Raw genomic sequence first — 18,641 nt, 5'->3', positions numbered from 1 at the left:
CCAGGAATGGGACCAGTGACCTTTTGGTACATGGGACTATGGTCAACCAACTGAGCCATGCCGCCCAAGGTTGGAAAAAAATTGTATTTTAAAGATAAATGGAGTAATAGGTGTATTATTGCTTTCTTATTTATTTCTTTTGTTTTTATTTTATTTTTTAAAATCTTTGTTTTTGGAAGTATTACACAGGTCTTCCACCCTCCCGCCCTGCCCATAACTTCTTTTGGCCACTCTGCCTTTCTCCTACCACAGGCCCTCACCACCCCATTGTCTTGTGTCCATAATTATTTTTAGATAGAGAGGAAGGGAGAGGAAGAGAGATAGAAACATTGATGAGAGCAACACATTGATTGCTGCCCCTAACAGTTATTCAGTTATTCAGTGGAGCCTTGAATGGAGCCCAGAACCCAGGCATGTGCCCTGACTGGGAATCGAACTCAGAACTTCTTGGTTTATGGGATGATGCTCAATCCACTGAGCCACTCCAGTTGGGCTATTATTACTTTCTAATCTTTTTTTTTTTTTTTTTTTTTTTTAATATTTTATTAATTTTCATAGAGAGGAAGGGAGAGGGATAGAAAGTTATAAACATGGATGAGAGAGAAACATTGATCAGCTGCTTCCTGCACATCCCCCACTGGGGATGAGCCCGCAATCAAGGTATCGATACATACCCTTGACTTGAATCAAACCTGGGACCCGTCAGTCTGTAGGCCGACGCTCTATCCACTGAGCCACACCAGTTAGAGCTACTTTCTAGTCTTAAAAAGAAAAGTATTTTAGGTTCTGAGTGTTTGTGAGAGTTCATGCAACTTATATGTGCTATATTGACTTTCCTTTTTTTTTTTTTTTTTTTTTTTAAGATATATTTTATTAATTTTTTACAGAGAGGAAGGGAGAGGGATAGAGAGTTAGAAACATCGATGAGAGAGAGCTGCTTCCTGCACACCTCCTACTGGGGATGTGCCTGCAAGCAAGGCATATGCCCTTGACTGGAATCAAACCTGAAACCCTTCAGTCTGCAGGCCAGTGCTCTATCCACTGAGCCAAACCAGTTAGGGCTTTCTTTCCTTTTTCTACAAACTTCTTAAATTTTACTCAATACTTTTATTATGTATTTGTGTTTTGAACAGTTATTTTTATTCTATTATAGGCATAAATTAGAAGAAGATCTTACAACTGTAAAACATTCTATTGTTGAAAAACAAGGAAAATGGCATAAAAAGTGGAAAGAATTTCTTGGTTTGTCTCCTTTTAATCTAATTAAAGGTTGGACTCCAGTAAGTAATATTGACTTGCCTTTTCCCTTCTTCAGTGTTGTTTCTCTTTTCTTTATTGATTACGGTATTACATATGTATCCTATCTCCCATGGTCCCCCCACCCTTTGCCCTCACCCCCCTGTTGTCTGTGTCCATTGCTTAGGCTTATATGCATGCATATAAGTCCTTGGATTGATCTCTTCCCTTACCCTCTCCCCTACCTTCCCTCTGAGGTTTGACGGTCTGATTGATGTTTCTCTGTTTCTGGATTTGTTTTTGTTCATCAGTTTATGTTGTTCATTATATTCCACAAATGAGTGAGGTCATGTGATATCTTTCTCTGACTGGCTTATTTCGCTTAGCATAATGCTCTCCAGTTCCATCCATGTTGTTGCACATGTTAAGAATTCCTTCTTTCTTACAGCAGCATAGTATTTCATTGTGTAGATGAACCACATTTTTTAATCCACTCATCTGCTGATAGGCACTTAGGCTATTTCCAATTCTTAGCTATTAGTTAATTGTGCCCCTATGAACATAGGGGTGCATATATCCTTTCTGATTGGTGTTTCTAGTTTCTTGGGGTATATTCCTAGAAGTGGGATCACTGGGTCAAATGGGAATTCCATTTTTAGTTTTTTGAGGAAACTCCATACTGTTCTCCACAGTGGCTGCACCAGTCTGCATTCCCACCAGCAGCGAAGGATGGTTCCTTTTTCTCTGCATCCTCACCAGCACTTGTCTTTGTTGATTTATTGATGATTGCCATTCTGATGTGTGAGATGGTACCATATTGTCGTTTTGATTTTCATCTCTCGGATGATAAGTAACTTTGAGCATGTTTTCATATGTCTCTTGGCCTTCCTTATGTCCTCTTTTGAAAAGTCTCTAGCTAAGTCCATTGCCCATTTTTTTTTTTTAAATAAATGAGTAAATTCTTTTATTTATATATATTGATTTTTTACAGAGAGGAAGGGAGAGATATAGAGAGGTAGAAACGTCGATGAGAGAGAAACATCGACCAGCTGCCTCTTGCACACCCCCTACCGGGGTTGTGCCCGCAACCAATGTACATGCCCTTGACTGGAATCGAACCTGGGACCTTTCAGTCCGCAGACCAATGCTCTACCACTGAGCCAAACCGGCTTCGGCTCATTGCCCATTTTTTGATTGGGTTGTTTATCTTCCTTTGTTAAGTTGTATGAGTTCCCTGTAAATGTTGGAGATTAAACCCTTATTGGTGATAACATTGGCAAAAATATTCTCACATGCAGTGAGCCGGCTTTCTTGTTGTTTTGTTGATGGTTTCTTTTGCTGTGTTTTGTTTTTAATTTTTCTGTTATAGTTGGCATACAATATATTAGTTGCAGGTATACACATAGTGTTTAGATATCTATATGACCTATGAGGTGATCATCTGTATAAATCTAGTATCTATCTGACACTGCACATAGTTATTATAATATTGACAATATTCTCTATGCTGTCTTTTATATCCTCAATACTATTTTGTAACTACCAATTTGTAATTCTTAATTTCTTTCCCTTTTCACCCATCTCTCCAACCCTCCCTCCTATCTGGTTACCATCAAAATGTTCTCTATATCTTAGAGTTTGTTTCTGTTTTGTTTGTTCATTTGGTTTTTCAGATACTACATTTAAGTGAAATCATATGGCATTTATCTTTTTCTGACTTATTTCACTTAGGACAGTACCCTTTAGATCCATCCATGTTGTTACAGATGGCAAGATTTCATTATTTTTTTATTTTTTATTTTTTTAAAATATATTTTATTGATTTTACACAGAGAGGAATTGAGAGGGATAGAGTTAGAAACGTCGATGAGAGAGATACATCGACCAGCTGCCTCTTGCACAGCCTCCACTGGGGATGTGCCCGCAACGAAGGTACGTGCCCTTGCTCGGAATCGAACCCGGGACCTTTCAGTCCGCAGCCCGACGCTCTATCCACTCAGCCAAACCGATTTCGGCAGATTTCATTATTTTTTATGACTAAGTCATATATGCACTACTTTTTTTAAAAAAATTGATTTCAGAGAAGAAGGGAGAGGAGGAGAGAGAGAAATATCAATGATGATAATCATTGATTGGCTGCCTCCTGCACACTCCCCACTGGGATCAAGCCTGCAACCTGGGCATGTGCCCTTGACCGGATTCGAACCTGGGACTCTTTAGTCCTCCGGTCAACGCTCTATCCACTGAGACAAACCGGCTATGATTATAGCCTTTGTTTTAAAGTCTATTTTGTCTTGTATAAGTATTGATACCTCAGCTGTTTTGTTTTTGTTTTTATTTTCATGAAGTTTCTTTTCCATCCCTTTACTTTCAGTCTGTGTGTGTCTATCTAAAGTGAGTCTCTTATAGGCAGCATATGTAAGGGTCTTTTTGTTCTTACTATTAAACTACGCTATGTCTTTTGATTGGAGCATTTAAGTCATTTATAATTAAAGTAATTATTGATAGATATGTAGTTATTGTCATTTTACTATTCAGTCTTTTTTTTTCTTTTTTTTTTTCCTCTTTATCTTAAAGAAATCCCTTAAACATTTCTTGTAATACTGGTTTGGTGGTAATAAACTCCTTTAGCCTTTTCTTGTCTGGGATTGACTTGGCTTTTGAAGACTAGTTTAATATAAGGCAATCTCTTGATTTATCATGTTACAGAATAACCTAGAAATGTTGTGTGTATCATTCTGTCATTTTGCATTTGAGCCTAAAGATCAAATGTTTGGTTTCTGTAATTCTAAATACATATTAGAGTAGTAGAGTGGCTGTTGTGATTTATAATAGTTAGTATTTTTAGATTCAGAGAATTGTATTTAAAAGTGAGATGTTCCTCTTGATGTTAGAAATACTATTACATTTGAAATATAGCTGAAGGACAAAGTAGTCTCCTTGTTCCTAATATAGTACTCCTTGTTTTACTTTTTATTTTATTTTTTTTAGTACTCCTTGTTTTAAAAATAATTATGGGATAATTTATATGCATAGTAATTCTGTCTTTGTTGGGATCAACCAGTCAAAGATTAACTTAATATTGTTACGTGGTAGTGAGTAAAATGTATATGTTTCAAATTATGAATTCTTTGTTTTAAGGCTGTGGATCTTTTACCACCTATGTCTCCTCTTTCATTTGATCCTGCCTCAGAGGAAGTATATGCAAAAAGTATTCTTTTGCAGTATCCTGCTTCTCTTCCAGGTTAGTTATTTTTTCTCTTTTAAATTTCCCTCTCATTAATATTTCTCACTATGATAATTGTTCCTTTACATTCTTTTTCCCAGTTATTTTTCATTTTGATGAAATGCACGTCATTGCACCATTGTAGTGTGTATCTCAGTGGTATATTGTAAATTCAAAGTTGTGCCATCACCACTATCTAGTTCCAAAGGAGTTTTATTACTTCAAAAGGAAATCTTGTATCTATGAAAAGTCACTCTCCATTTCTACCTCCCCCAGTTCCTAACAACCACTAATGTATTTCATGTCTCTACTAGGGTCCTGGTGCACAAAATTTGTGCATGGTGGGGGCGGAGGTCCCTCAGTCTGCCCTGTACCCTTTCCAATCTGGGACCCATGTCCTAAACCGGCAGTAGGATATCCCTCTCGCAGTCCAGGACCACTGGTTTCTAACTGCTCACCTGCTTGCCTGCCTGATCACCTCTAACTGCCTCAGCCTGTTGGCCTGATCATCCCCTAACTGCTCCTATGCTGGCCTGATTGCCCCTAACCCCCTCTGCCTCACTCCCGCCATCGTGGCTTTGTCCAGAAGGACATGCAGAAAATGTTTGGTCTAATTAGCATATTATCCTTTTATTAGTATAGATGCATTTGCCTATTCTGGATATATTATATAAGTAGAGTCTGGCTTTTCTCATTTGTATAGTTTTCCACTTTGCACAGTGTTTTCAAGGTTCTTCCAAGTTGTAGCATCATTACTTTTTTTTTTTTAATGCTCACCCGAGGACATTTTTTGCATTGATTTTTGAGAGTGGAAGGGAGGGGGAGAGATACAGATAAACACCGATGTGAGAGAGACACTTTGATTGGTTGCTTTCTGCATACCCTTGACCAAAGCTAGGAGCCTGCAACTGAGGTATATGCCCTTGACTAGAATTTTACTGGGATCTTTCAGTCTACAGTCCGATGCTCTATCCACTGAGTCAAACCGGCTAGGGGGTACTTAATTACTTTAATGAATAATTCTATTGTATGATTAAGTCATATTTTGCTTTTTTTGTCTCTTGATGGAAATTTGGATTGTTCCACCATTTAGCTATTCTATATAATATGTCTAATATGCAAATTGACCAAATGGTGGAATGACCGTTCACTATGATGTGCATTGACACCAGCGGGTAGACACTCAACACAGGAGCTGTCCCTAATGGTCAGTGTACGCCCACAGGGGAAGTGCCACTCAGCCAGAAGCCGAGCTCACAGCTGGCAATGCTAAGGATGTCTGACTACTGGACTTGGCCCACTCCCCACAGCCATCAGTTGGAAATCCCCTGAGGGCTCCTGGACTGCGAATTTCATGCACCAAGCCTCCAGTTATGAATAATACTGCTATAGCTGGGACCGGTTTGGTTCAATGAATAGAGCGTCGGCTTGGGGACTGAAGGGTCCCTGGTTTGATTCCGGTCAAGGGCATGTACCTTGGTTGCGGGCAGCTGATTGATGACTCTCTCTCATCTATGTTTCTAATTCTCTATTTCTCTCCCTTCCTCTCTGTATAAAATCAATAAAATAAAAAAATAAAAAAAAGAATAATACTGCTATAAACATTCGCTTACAAGTTTTTGTGTAGAAACCCACAATTTTTTTAACAAGAAAGAATAATATAGTAATTACCTCATCATCCCCTAACTATACCACAATTCTCTGCTCATCAATACTTACAGTCTGTTTTAACAATGAACATTTATCATATTTGCTTTACTAGTAAATGTATATATTTGTGCTTTTGCTAAACCAAGAAAATTCTAGACAATTAAAATACTTTTAGCTGAAACCAGTTTGGCTCAGTGGATAGAGCGTCGGTCTGTGGACTGAAAGGTCCCAGGTTCGATTCCTGTCAAGGGCATGTACATTGGTTGTGGGCACATCCCCAGTGGGGGTGTGCAGGAGGCAGCTGGTTGATGTTTCTCTCTCATCGACGATTCTAGCTCTCTATGCCTCTCCCTTCCTCTCTGTGGAAAAATCAATAAAATATATTAAAAAAAAAATACTTTTAGTGTTTTAGCTTGCTTTCCCATAGAGTGATATTCTATATAACTACCATAATAATATCACACCTAAAAATGAATAATCTTATCTAATAAAAGAGTAGTATGCAAATTGACTGTCATTCCAACACACAAGATGGCTGCCCCCATGTGGACACAAGATATCCACCAAAAGATGGCCAGCAGGGGAGGGCAGTTGGGGAGGGGTGCCAGCCTGCAAGGGAGGGCAGTTGTCGGAGATCAGGCCAGCAGGGGAGGGCAGTTGGGGAGGGGTGCCAGCCTGCAAGGGAGGGCAGTTGTCGGAGATCAGGCCAGCAGGGGAGGGCAGTTAGGGGTGACCAGGCCAGCAGAGGAGGGAAGCTGGGGGCAACCAGGCCTGCAGGGAAGGGCAGTTGGGAGGGACCCAGGCCTGCAGGGGAGAGAAATTAGGGGTGACTAGGCTGGCAGAGGAGGGAGCAGTTAGGGAAAATCAGGCTGTCAGGGGAGCAGTTAGGAATCAATCAGGCTGACGGGAGTGGTTAGGGGGTGATCAGGCTGGCAGGCAGAAGCGGTTAGGGGCAATCAGGAAGGCAGGCAGGCAAGCAGTTGGGAGCCAGCAGTCCTGGATTGTGAGAAGGATATCCAACTGCCCATTTAGGCCTGATCCTACCAGGATCATGCACCGGGCCTCTAGTTTCATTATAATTAGTAGCTGTAAAAGCAGAGATATTGAAAATGTTATAAGTTGGTATACTATTATGATGGATTAAAAGAAAAAGTTTATATAGTGCATATTGGCTCTTATATAGTAACACTTTGGACACGTGTATAATAGTCTTTTAGGATCTAACATGTTGAAAGAAGAGGAGCTCCTGGAATATCATCCTCTGTAATCTAGCAATGGCTTTCTTACCAGTTTCATTTCTTACCATGCTTCCACTACATATACCCTATTCTCTTGCATACCAAACTTGTATCTTATTCTCCTAGCACTTTAGTGCCTTCTTCATGTTTCCTTAGTGTAGGTCAGATGCCTTTCTGCTTTCCTGCATTCTGTGTATACTCTGTCATAATACCGTAGTAATATACCACAATTCTCTGCTCATCAATTTGCTTTTCTATACTAACTCCTTGAAGGCAGGCCTCCATCATTTCTTTCTTCCATTGTTAGTTCAGTAGTGGCATGTAGTTCTTGGTGCTTGTTGAAGAATAAATATTCTTCTAATAAATGTACTTCTAATATCATAGATGCTGGGGTGAAATATGCTAAGAACTTTATCTTTTTTGCTTTGCTGGTTTACATGGTAATTGCATAGTCTGTGTACTTAAATGTGAAGCATGACTAATAATACTGGAGAAATATAGACTGTCCCTTTTGGAAACAGTATAAACTATCGATCTTTTTAGAAAAGACTATTAATAGATATTCTCTATCACTGTCCTGTCTATCACTTTATACTTGACAATTGAATAGTTGTGTTTTCTTGTTAGAATACGTATTATTTTGATTTTTTTTGTTATTTTTGTTTAAGTTGTAAAATTTCAAGAGATCCTTGAATATTAGAATGTAAAAACATAAATAGTAATTCATTTTTCTGTTCCCTTAGATACACCTAAACAGCATAACCAGGAAAATGATTGTAGAAGAGCCAGTGATATACTGGGAACTGTATATGATTTAACCAACAGGTAAAACAAAATGATTTTCATATTGATTTTCTTCCCCCTTTGTTAATTAATAGTCCCATCTTTAGCCAGTTTCCAAGCTTTTTTAATGTACAAGAGTCCATACTTTCCTTACGCAGACAGTATTTTTCCACTGCAAGTCTATATTTTTAGGAAAGATTCAACATTTCTGATACATAGGCATATTTTTTTCTTTATAAAAATGTTGGGATTCATGGGAATCATCTCATTTTTTATGAAAAACATATGTGGAGATTATCTAATGCAAGTTTGGGAATTTGAATTTTTTTCTTTTTTTGTCTGTGAACTTCTTTGAAACCACTTTAGCTCTTGACTAAATCCAAGAGTTTAAGTATCTTTGAGATCATCCACTTTGTAGTCTTCAGCTTGTATTCTGAAGCACCTCTGGTTCTGTGATTGAATCTAATTCAGCCTGTTGGCAGTCCCACCTTTCCCACTTGAACCTGAGCAGATTGCTCTTTTATCTCTATTATATGTTGGGATTTTTATATGCCATTTGATAAAAAGTTCATTCTTTTAAACAAAGAAAAACTTCTGATTAAGTTTTAACATATGAAAAACTGAACCTACTTAATTTGTTTGTAACTTCAGGAGTATTCTTATGTTTTTAATGCTTGTTTTTTCTGTTATCCCTTTTTGGCCCTTAAAACTGATGCCAGATTATGTAAGTGCGGAGGGTGGGGGAATAAATAATATATATATACACACGGTATATATATATTTTCTTTTTAAATCCTCACCTGAGGATCTTTTCCCATTATTTTTAGAGAGAGTGAAAGAGAGAGAGATACATTGATTGGTTGCCCCCCTGCTTGTGCCCAAACCATGGTCAGGGATTGAGCCTGCAACCGAGGCACGTGCCCTTCACCCGAATTGAACCCAGAACCCTTCATTCCACAGGCAACCCTCTATCTACTGAGCCAAACCAGCTAGGGCTATAAGCAGAAATCTTTAAACTAAATGTATTCTCCACAATGTACTTGGGGGAATATATATATATATATTTTTAATTGGAATTAAGCATTAAATAGCAATCAAATACAGATATACTCCCTTGGGAGTAGCCTTTGGAAAGACATAGTCTTTTTCTTCAAGGAGCTCACCATCTCATCTTGGCATCTTGGTGGCCTTGGTGCATAGATTATTGGACCTTCTTCACAGGGCTTTTGGTCATTTTAATGTTGAGTTTTTGGAATAATTAAGATAAAATTGCAGTAGATAGTTAATTTTTTGCCTTTGATATATAGATTATATTCTGTTTAGGTGAAGCTGAAATGAGCAATTTCAGTGATTTTGAATTGTTTGGAAGGAGCATATTTGCTTTTTTACAAAATATTTGCAAGTATTAATTTTTTTTATTTCTGGCTATGAACAGAAAGTAAAGCACTGACATTTAAAAATATATATATATATATATATTTGCCGAAACCGGTTTGGCTCAGTGGTAGAGCGTCGGTCTGTGGACTGAAAGGTCCCAGGTTCGATTCCGGTCAAGGGCATGTACATTGGTTGCGGGCACATCCCCAGTAGGGGGTGTGCAAGAGGCAGCTGGTCGATGTTTCTCTCTCATCGACGTTTCTAGCTCTCTATCCCTCTCTCCTCCTCTCTGAAAAAATCAATAAAATATATTTTAAAAAATATATATATATATTTGTATTGATTTCAGAGAGGATGGGAGAAGGGGGAGAGAGAGATAGAAACATCAATGATAGCCGAAACTGGTTTGGCTCAGTGGATAGAATGTCGGCCTGCGGAGTGAAAGGTCCCAGGTTCGATTCCGGTCAAGGACACATACCTTGGTTGCGGGCACATCCCCAGTAGGGAGTGTGCAGGAGGCAGCTGATAATATGATTCTCTCTCATCGATGTTTCTAACTCTATCCCTCTCTCTTCCTCTCTGTAAAAAATCAATAAAATATATTAAAAAAGAAAAAAAGAAGAAAGAAACATCAATGATAGAGAATCATTGTTTTGTTGCCTTCTGCATGTCCCACACTGGGGATCGAGCCTGCAACCTGAGCATACATATGTCCTGTCTGGGAATTGAACCCTGACCTCCTGGTTTATAGGTTGATGGTCAACCACTGAGTCATGCAAGCCAGGTGCACTGACATGGTTGATGTTGAAAAGTGGTCTCTTGTAATCTTGCCTTTCATATAACCTAGAATAGAAAAGCTTTTGGACATAAGAAGACCCAGTCCATGAATGAATTTGAAAGTTCTTTCAAGATGAAGATAAAGTTGTCAATGCTTAAAGGCTTTAGAAATTTAATAACTTATTTTATAATTATAATAAAAAGATACATAAGGTTTTTTAAAAATAATATGTGTATTGATTTTTTTTTTTTTAACAGAAAGGAAGGGAAAGAGATAGAGAGAAACATCAATGAGAGAGCAACGTTATCTATCAGCTCCCTTCTACACCCCCTACCGGGGATTGAGCCCAAAAACTGGGCTTATGCCCTGACCGGGAATTGAACCAGCGACCTTTTTGTTCATGGGTCAACGTTTAATCACTTAGCCACACTGGCTGGGCAAGATCATAGGTTTTCATGTTTATTCAAAGGAGCAAGGGAATTTTAAGAGATTAAAGAATACAATGTGTAGAATGTAACAAAGTGAATAACCTTATGACTATTGTTAGTATAACATACTTGCTATAGAGCAAAATTCAGCGTAAGAGATATTGATTTTGGTCATGAAATATCAAAAGAATCTGAAAGTCTCTGTTACAATGAAATTCTGTGATCTAAAGATTGAGGATGTTATAATAATGGCAATCTAGTTAATTGAATTTGTTCTTACCCTTTATTCAAGTTTTTGAGTGTTCATTAAATAATTTAACCCTTGTAAAAAATGCTGATGACTTAAAATATATAGCAGGTAACGCAAATATTTATAATTTGGGAGGCTGATACACAAATTGAGCTGCAGTACTGCTCTAATTGTCACTATACCTCCGTAGAATAAACTGCCTTTTGATGACCGGGACGAATTGAGAGAAATCGTAACGGACAGATACGGGGCAGACAGTTTTTTAAGAATATTCAGATATATAAAGTGTATGGGATTCTTTCATACTCATAACTTGGATTTGTTCGTTTTATTTTTCCTGTAGCCCTGCTTCTTCCCTGTTTCATCCAGTTTCATCAGATGGAAACAGTGTTACAATATTTGAAAAGGTAAATTTTAAAACAATTTTTAATTCTGATCATACTTAGGATAAAATATTCATTTTTATTGATGCCCCAATTAAATTAAAATTTTATTTTCACATTTCTCAGTATTTGCATATTATGTACCGTTTCTATTAACAATTCCCTGTTGCTTCTATAGGGGAATATTGGAATTATTTAATTGTGCCAGTGAACATATAATTAATTTCACAATAATGTTAATAAACTTTTATAGGTTCATGTTAACTCAAGAACCTCTAATGAAAATCAGGTGCAGTTATTAAGGTTTTAACATATGTCTGTCTTCTTCAGGACATGAAGATTGGAACATCTAGAGAAAAAACTGAAACAATTTCTAAGAAAACACCAGAGTGTGAAGGGGAAGACTTCCCACCGTCATATATTGCAAAGAAAATGGAGAGTAGTGCATTAGGAGGGCCTCTGCCGGTTAAAAAAATTGATCCATTCCAGAAAGAGCAAGATCACTTGGCAGAGGAGGTTAGAAAAAGATTGTAAAAAGTATACTGAAATATCTGTTATTTTCTCTATAGTGTTGTGATTGAAAATGAAGTACAGTTAATTAGTGATTTACTGGGGGAAATTTGGGGAAGGAGATCACAGATAATAAAAGTCATGGTTAAAGCAAAATTGTTCCTCCCAAAAGTAGAAATAGATTTCATATAAACTTACTTAGTTAAGATTACCTCCATGGTTTAGAGCTCATGTCCCATCCTATAAATATTCAAAAGTATAAAAATAATAACATGTATGCTATTTTTGGAGCTAACCATTAAATCTCAGTTGTTGGGTAAATATACCCAATGGTTACGCTCTATTAAAATACTTCATGAATATTGTCCATTGCTTATCTGAGCTTCCTCTCTTTTTGAATATTAGAACAAAATATTATCACTGAGCAAATTTTGTCCTGCTTTCTAAGTATTTCAAAATAATTAAGTACATCATTATTAATGATCTAGGTTTTCCTAAATTAATGCTGTCCTACTTTTTATTGACAAGTGACCCCAATATTATTATCGCTCAGTAATATTACAGAATAGTTTATACAAATGCTGCTTAAGCATTTTCTAATGTTATTTTTATTACAGTCTCCCACAACATCTCTTAGCATTGTTTGAATTGAGATAAGCATTCAGAGAATAAATCAGCTGTTGAGAGACTAAAATAAAAATTTGGTTTAGTACTCTTTTAAAAAAAAAAATATATATATATATATATAGTTTATTTTTCCATTGATTTTTAGAGAGAGTGGAAGATAAGGGGAGAGACAGAAAAAGAGAAACATCGATGTGAGAGAGACACATCAATTGGTTGCCTCTTGCATACACCCCGACCAGGCTTGGGGAACCTGCAACTCAGGTACATGCCTTTGACCAGAATTGACCTGGGACCCTTCAGTCCACAGGCCAACACTCCATCCACTGAGCCAAACCGGCTAGGGCTGGTTTAGTACATATTGATTCAGGTATTGGAGTTCCCTCCTTTATCTCAATTTTGATCAAAGTAAATGAATATTGTCCAAATAAGAGAGCTGGATGTCAGACATTTTTCTTGTTTGTAACATGAGGAGATTGGGCCAGTTTTATGGTCTATAAATGATTTTTCTTGAGTTTTAGGGAGAGGAAGGGACAGGGAGAGGGAGAAGCTTTGATGTGAGAATGAAACATGGTTTGGCTGTCTGCTGCATAACACCCTACTGGGTTATCCAGCTAAAACCTGCGATTGTGCCCCAGACGGAATCGAACTGGCAACATGTTGGTGCGTGGGACAATGCCCACCCAACTGACCCCACAGTGGCTAGGGCTCTGAGTATTTTTAAATTTCTAAAGACCTATTGTTTTCTTTGTTAGTTGATTGCACTAAAGAAAAGATTGTCAGTCTTTTTTCTTTCCCGATGGAAGGAAAGGCATATTCTCTGATTAAAAGTATTTATAGTAACAGTGGAATAGATGGGATGGGAAAGAAGAGTTCAAAACCTCATAAAGCTCTGAAAATAAATGAACCTTAATAGTGTTGGGGACAAGGAATATTTAGAATTTGAATTCTGAAAAGCCCTCTGTTTTCACAGGGGAGGGTGAGTGCAGGCCAATTTGATTATGGTTGTTGGAAAATTTATTCTTTACGGATTTCAAGGGGCAGATAGTTTAATTTGCATATTTTTCGGATTTAGTCAATTAATACAGAGTGCTATTTTCTTTCTTTAAAAAAAAATATTATTTATTAATTTTGTACAGCGAGGAAGGGAGAGAGATAGTTAGAAACATTGATGAGAGAGAGTTATCGATCAGCTGCCTGTTGCACACCCCCTACTGGGGGTATGCCCGCAACCAAGGTACATGCCCTTGACCGGAATCGAACCCAGGACCTTTTAGTTCCCAAGCCGACGCTCTATCCATTGAGCGAAACCGGTTTCAGCCAGAGTGCTATTTTCATATTGGATAATTAGTTTTCTTTATTTTAGAAAGCATCTATGCCTTGTTCACTAATTTATATTTGATAATGAGGTTTCTGGCAAAGAAATACATTGTCAGAATGTATTCTACTTATTAATAGAAGTGTTACTGTGCAAATGGTATATAATTAAAAACCTGCTTGCTTTCAAAGTGTCATTTTAGATACAGAATTGTCAAGCTCAATGGTGTAGCAGATGGTAGTTGAGTTTTAGGTCACTGTGTAGTCAGAAGTACCTCTACATCTTCCTAAGTATAAAGAGTCTTATCTGTTCTCTCCTTTATAATGGAATATCCATTTAAGATAAGGGAGGAAACTGTTTTGTGTTACCTTATAGCAGCAATTTTCAACCTGTGTGCTGAAAGGATTTTTAAAACATGCAATACTCACTATTTAATCAGGCTACTGACCTCTTTTCCCTTAGATTGTCAAAAAAAAAAAAAAAATGACAACAGCTGGTACAACAATAGCCATCTGGTATGAATTAATAAAAAATTATATCTATTTTTTGTCAGATTGGCATAAAATATATTTTTTAGTGCTGCAGAATTTTAGTAATTAGTTTATGTGTGCCATTAAATGAAAAAGATTGAAAATGGCTGCCTTGTAAGATTGTGCCCAGATAGTCTGTAAGGAGTATCGGGGAGCTGCACTGTTGAGGGTACTTTTATGCCACCTGCAGTGGGAAGGACTGCTGACTGTAAAGTGCTTTCTGCTATTATCAGGGCTTTTGTTGCATTCTACCAGTAGGCTTAATTTTAGGATAATTTTTGCTTTACCTCTTTCTTTCTGTTTTAGGTTGTGAGGACAGTATTATCTGATTCACCACAGCCCTCTTCTACCCGAAAAGAAGTAAAATTAGAGGAACTAATTGACTGTCTAGTTTCTAACCCATTCTTAACTAGGAAGCAAATTCCCCGAACTCCAGAAAACTTGAGTAAGTTAATATTGTCTTCTATCACTTATTTTATTTTTTATACATTACTATGGTCTGAGAAATCTTTTTGGAAGCTCACTTTTAAAACTCTTTTACTGCCCTAGCTGGTTTGGCTCAGTGGATAGAGTCTTGGCCTTCGGACTGAAGGGTCCCAGGTTTGATTCTGGTCAAGGGCACATATCTGCGTTGTGGACTCAATCCCAGTAGGGGGCATGTAGGAAGCAGCCATCAATGATTCTCTCTCATCATTGATGTTTCTATCTCCTCCTCCCTTTGTCTCTGAAATAAAAAATATATTAAAAAACGAAAACAAAAACTCTTTTACTTAAGTTTAGTGGCAATGGGTCTTTGTTTTGACATAAGTGACTTTAATGAAGTATTACATGTAGGCACTCTCACTTATATGGCAGTCCTTTTCATTAAAATTATTTTGCCCTGATATTGTACAATTTTGTTTTTTGTTTTACTTGACTTTTTCCTGGAAATATTTTAGTTGATCACTTAAACCCTCTGCCTTCACATCTGATCTATAATCAATATAGAGTATAGAGGTTGTGATCTCCCAGGCAGTAACCAGCAGCATCAGCCAAAAACTGTGCTCAGAGATCTTTCCTATCCCTCCAAAGCCAGCCAGAATGCACAGTACATTTAAAAAAATATGTTTTTATTTATTTCAGAGAGGAAGGGAGAGGGAGAGAGATAAAAAAACATCAATGATGAGAGAGAATCATTGATCGGCTGCCTCCTGCATGCCCCTCAATGTGGATCGAACTTGCAATTCGGGCATGTACCCTTGACCGGAATCGAACCTGGGACTCTTCAGTCTGCAGGCCAACACTCTGTCCACTGAGCCAAACTGGCTAGGGGCCAATACATTTTTTTAATAACCTACAATTTGTGTAGATAAAGTTCTAATATTGTCCTTTTGTAGGCACATCATCCTGGTTGACTGATTAAATATAATTCCCATTTTGCTGCTAGAAATGATATATTCAAATTTAAGTTGGTCACTTCAGGTTGAATTGAATCACAAAGCCTAACACACTGTCCTGTGTTTTTTTGTAAAGTTATATTGAACATAATCTTGTTCATTTGTCAACATATTGTTTATGGATGCTTTCATGCTACAGTGGCAGAGTTGAATACTTGATGTAGACAAGATGGCCTGCAAAGCCTAAAATATTACTTAGTATCTGGCCTTTTGCAGAAAAGGTTTGCTGAACGCTGGCCAAAATATCTTTTTGATTCATGTAATTTGTATGTTCTGTGCACATTTCAGGAATAGATTTTGTTATTTGTGTGTGATTAGTTGGAGATAAGTTCTTTGATCTTTTTGGGCTTTGGTATATTGTGGAGCCTTATCATTCAACTAGCATATCTGTGGAACATATACTCAGTAGCTTTATCTTGACCCTTAGAAATGAAATGTTTATTTGCATGCTGTGTTTGGGAATATTGGTAAATTATGTTTTTTTTCTACTCCCCCTTTAATTAGTCAGTGATATTAGGAACTCATGGAGAAAAGCAGTTAAAATAGAAGATAACAGAAGTACAGAATCAATTCAAATGGATACTGAACATACAGAAGGTTTTAAGGATATTGATTTTGGCATATTACATGAAACTCTTCCAGAAGATGTTGGTCATTTAAGTCTTAATAGCTCCAATAGTACAGAGGCCAATTTTAAACTGGATCCAAATAGCCCTATGCCCAGTAGCATTTTCCCAGAAGATGTTGTGGGAGAAAGACAGACTACTCCAAAATCCGACTCCCATGTACAGGCTATTTACAGTAGAAATGAGGCTCTGAAAAAATCTTTTATAAAGAAAAAGGAAGAAACTTACCACTTTAATTCTGAAATACCTGAAAGATACAAACTAGAATTGAGCCCTGCTCCTCAAACCATGCAAACAGATGATATGCTTAACCTTCTGGACACTCAAGATTTTCATTCTGACTATACAAAATCATCTTTACGAATGTCCGTTGGTGAAAGAAAATGGTCTCTTTCACCACTAATTAAGTTTTCTCCAGTGGAACAAAGATTGAGTACCACAAGGCCATGTAGTCTTGAAGAACTTCCACCTTATTTAAAAGGTAAGATTAAATAGATCTGTGCATGTTAACTTGCTAAAGTTTTCTCTCAACTTCTCATAAGAATAGTATACAATGAATGCTACATGATCTTTGTTAATGTGACAAAATATGCTCATTGTTTTGGCTAGGATGAGAAAAGTGTACCCATCACTATTATGGATACTATCAGAGTCTTTAGTGATGTGTATGTAGTTTATAATTAGTCTGGGATGGTTTGAAAACTAAACCAAAAACTTGAAACCTTTTGTAATATAAACTAATAAAGGTAAATTTCATCAAAATCTTTTTGGCTAGTGGAAGATGGTTCTAAAAAAGTTGAGAAACTGTTAAATATCATTTTTGTAATATAATATCTGTTACTTGCTTTAAAATAAATTTGGTGTGGGTGGGATGATAAAACAAGTAAGGTCAGTGTATTAGTTTTCTGGGTCTGCCAAAGCAAACGGGGTGGCTTAAATTGAGATTTATTGTCTCTACAGACAATAAGTTCTGGAGGCTAGAAACCAGCCTCAAGATGTTGGCAAGAACCATGTTCTCTGAAGCCACTAGAGAAGATCCTTCTTGCCTTTTCTAGCTTCTGGTAGCCCCAGATGTTCTTTGGCTTGTGGCAGCATAACGCCATACTTTCTCTGCCTTCCTCTTCACATGGCGTTCTCCCCCGTGTGTCTCTGCACTTTGTTATAAGGACACCAGTCATGTAGATAAAGGGCTTATCCTACTTTACAATGACCTCATCTTAACTGATCATATCTGCAATGACCCTATTTCCATTAAAGTCCTGGGGTTAAAACTTCAACATATCTGTATGGGAGACACCATTAAACTCATTAACAGTTAGTATTAAATAATTATTGAATTATTAAAGCTAACTATATTAGGTTAATCATAATTTTTAAAAAATATGTTTGAAAATTTTCATGGTAAAGAGTTATAAAAACTGCCCTTAAAGTATGTTAGAACAGATATGGGTCGGGTGATAATTCATTATTTGTCACTCTGATTTGCCCATGATAATTAAACACTGGTATATTGAAAAGTATTTTAAGAGGGTAAAAAAAAAAAAAGTATACTAAGAAGGATATATTAATATTCTTTGGAGAATACCTCAGTGAGAATGATGGTAATTTTATCATAGTTAAATATCTATAAGTGAACTTTTTTCTTAAGAAGAAATTTCTTAGAAATTTGTTTGCTACTACTTGGAATCTGTTCTATTTGATTTTTTTGGTAATGTTTGTATATCCTTTTCTTTAAAATCAATTTTGCAGAAGCAGAAATCTTGAATAAGAGCCTTGATGCAAAAGAATCACCATCTGAGTTGAAGAAATAATTTACTTACGGTGCACACTTCAATTGAAGCAAGTTTATTTAAAAATAGACCTATAGCCCTACCTGATGTGGTTCAGTTGGTTGAGCATCCTCCTATGAAATGAGAAGTCACCTGTTTGATTCCTGGTCAGGACCCATGCCCAGGTTGCTGGCTTGTCGGAATTGTGCAAGAGGCAGCTGGTTGATATTTCTTTCTCACATTGGTGTTTCTCTCCCTCTCCCTTCCTCTCGCTAAAATAAATAAAAACAACAACACAAAAACAAAAACACCAGATTTATAGGGGTGGGTGGAGGTGGAGGAGTTATAGGGGGGGATAAATGGTGATGAAAAAAAGCCAAAAAAATTTAAAAGCCCCCCCCCCCCCCCCCCAAATAACATTTTTCAAGGTCTAAAAAGTCTTAAATTATTCCCTTTAGCCTCTCCTAATGTTTTTTAGG

The 18,641-nt window shown here is 37.1% G+C and overlaps 1 protein-coding gene across 1 annotated transcript in view; it reads left to right on the top strand.

Moving 5' to 3' along the window:
- HAUS6 (HAUS augmin like complex subunit 6) overlaps nucleotides 1-18,573 on the top strand; it is a 37,250-nt gene extending 18,677 nt beyond the window's left edge. The window contains exons 10-17 of the mRNA XM_084898462.1: nucleotides 1,154-1,280; nucleotides 4,378-4,480; nucleotides 8,094-8,175; nucleotides 11,310-11,373; nucleotides 11,680-11,865; nucleotides 14,638-14,776; nucleotides 16,272-16,874; nucleotides 18,143-18,573. Of these exons, the coding sequence (XP_084754588.1) occupies nucleotides 1,154-1,280; nucleotides 4,378-4,480; nucleotides 8,094-8,175; nucleotides 11,310-11,373; nucleotides 11,680-11,865; nucleotides 14,638-14,776; nucleotides 16,272-16,874; nucleotides 18,143-18,204 (1,366 nt within the window). The 3' untranslated portion in view covers nucleotides 18,205-18,573. The remainder of the gene's footprint in view (nucleotides 1-1,153; nucleotides 1,281-4,377; nucleotides 4,481-8,093; nucleotides 8,176-11,309; nucleotides 11,374-11,679; nucleotides 11,866-14,637; nucleotides 14,777-16,271; nucleotides 16,875-18,142) is intronic.
- The last annotated feature ends 68 nt before the right edge of the window (nucleotides 18,574-18,641 follow it).

Source organism: Pipistrellus hanaki (genome assembly GCF_964339955.1).
Source record: "Pipistrellus hanaki genome assembly, chromosome: 11".
Taxonomy (NCBI): Eukaryota; Metazoa; Chordata; class Mammalia; order Chiroptera; family Vespertilionidae; genus Pipistrellus; species Pipistrellus hanaki.
Note: the sequence above shows the minus strand (reverse complement) of the source record. Positions and strands in the feature narration are given on the sequence as shown.